Source organism: Vipera ursinii (assembly GCF_947247035.1).
Source record: "Vipera ursinii genome assembly, chromosome: Z".
Lineage (NCBI taxonomy): Eukaryota > Metazoa > Chordata > Lepidosauria > Squamata > Viperidae > Vipera > Vipera ursinii.
Window position 1 is genome coordinate 23215142 of NC_139517.1, and position 1823 is coordinate 23216964.

Here is a 1823-nt window from a genome sequence, read left to right on the forward strand (position 1 = left end):
GGGAAGAGTTTATTTGCCTTATAAATAAAAGCAAGAAAAACCATGGAGGATATACTGTATGCTCTACACAGTCCATCACTTTTAGCGGACCTCAAGATAAACACCTCTGCCACTGTGATGTGAAATGTCTCCTCTGCTTCCAGACTTAATTTATTTTCTTGTTGAAAGTTCTTCTTGCTTTCATTTGAAGTTTTGTATGTTTCATTTTACATCAAAATCACGGCACGAATGTAAGGTTGTATTTAAAAACCTTGGATAGTTTTGAAAGACAATTTGAAATGAATTGGAAATATTTTAATAGCTTCCACTTCACTTCCAGGACTGTCATAAATGTGGCCAGAAAATGGATAATGACCCAAGTGTGTTTCTTCTCTTGGAATTCTCAAAGATATGGGAAATTAAGATGATGTATTCAACTTTCTTCCTTCTCTTGTATTTCATGACAATAACAGGAAATTTTTTGATCATCTCTGTGGTTGCTTTGGACTCCCATCTTCATACTCCCATGTATTTTTTCCTGATGAACTTAGCTCTGCAAGATGTTGGTTCTGTTTCAGTCATCGTTCCCAAAGTTGTTTTTAACTTAGTAATGAATATCAGGGATATTTCCTATTCAGGATGTGTAGCTCAAGTCCTCTTGTTTGCCTTCTTTACGAGTTGTGATATTGCCCTCCTTACTGTCATGGCATACGATCGGTTTGTTGCCATTTGCAATCCTTTGCAGTATGAAATAATAATGAACAAAACGTTTTGTATAAAAATGGTTGGCACTGTATGGATTGTCAGCCTCATCAATGCTGTGTTGCACACTATTGGCACTTTCACTAATCATTTCTGCTCTAATATAGTCAATCAGTTCTATTGTGAAATCCCACAGTTACTTAAATTTGCCTGTTCAGATACATATGTAATTGAAATTGGATATGTAATATTTTTGGTGATAGTAGTATTTGGTTGCTTTATTTTTGTCACTGTTACTTATGCACAGATCTTCTCTGTTGTTTCAAGAATCCGTTCTGTTCAGGGAAGGAAAAAGGCCTTCTCTACTTGTTTTCCCCACCTCACAGTTTTCTCCATATTTTTGGTTGCCTCCTCATTTGGTTACCTGATTCCTCGACCCGACAAACCATCACACTTTGATTTCACCCTTACCATATCCTATTCCATTATTCCACCCATGTTAAACCCATTAATCTACAGCATGCGAAACAAGGACATCAAAGTTGCTCTTTCAAAAATGTTTGCTCTGAGGATATTTGGAATGTATAGTCACAGAAATGGAATAAAAAATTAAAATAATGTTTAATTTAAATTTCAGTCTCAAAGTTTTGCACTTTTATGATTTTACCTGAGTATTCTTACTTTAGTTATTAATGGGAATGAAGTATGTTCCGCAAGATGTTTAGATGTAACTGTTTATTGATTTGAGCAATCCGGCCTGGTTTGATGGGTTAAGGGCTGGGTTTTTAACATGGTTTTAATTACTGTTTATATCGGGCATAATATTTAATTGTTTTTTTAACTTTTGTACTTCGTTTTTAATATTTATTGCCCTGTACACCACCCTGAGTCCTTCGGGAGAAGGGCAGTATAAAGATTTAATAAATATAAATATAAATATATTTGCTTTAAATGGAAAATCTCTCTCTCTCTTTCTCTCACTCTCTCTCTCTCTCTCTCTCTCTCTGAAAAATAAGAATAAAAGTGATATAGAGTCCACCTTCAAATGCAAATCATTTTTGAAAGCTTGCTTTTGTTCTTACAACTTAATGTATTTATCTAGCATTTATAATACATGTCAGCAATCATCTAGTATAGGTCAC

The 1823-nt window shown here is 34.4% G+C and overlaps 1 protein-coding gene across 1 annotated transcript; it reads left to right on the forward strand.

Moving 5' to 3' along the window:
* Positions 1-343: 343 nt before the first annotated feature.
* LOC310650038 (olfactory receptor 14I1-like) lies at positions 344-1294 on the forward strand (the record flags this gene model as incomplete). The annotated part of the gene is made up of 1 exon (XM_083378870.1): positions 344-1294. The coding sequence occupies one exon, from the start codon at positions 344-346 to the stop codon at positions 1292-1294; it is 951 nt and encodes a 316-aa protein (XP_083234996.1).
* Between the last annotated feature and the right edge of the window lie 529 nt (positions 1295-1823).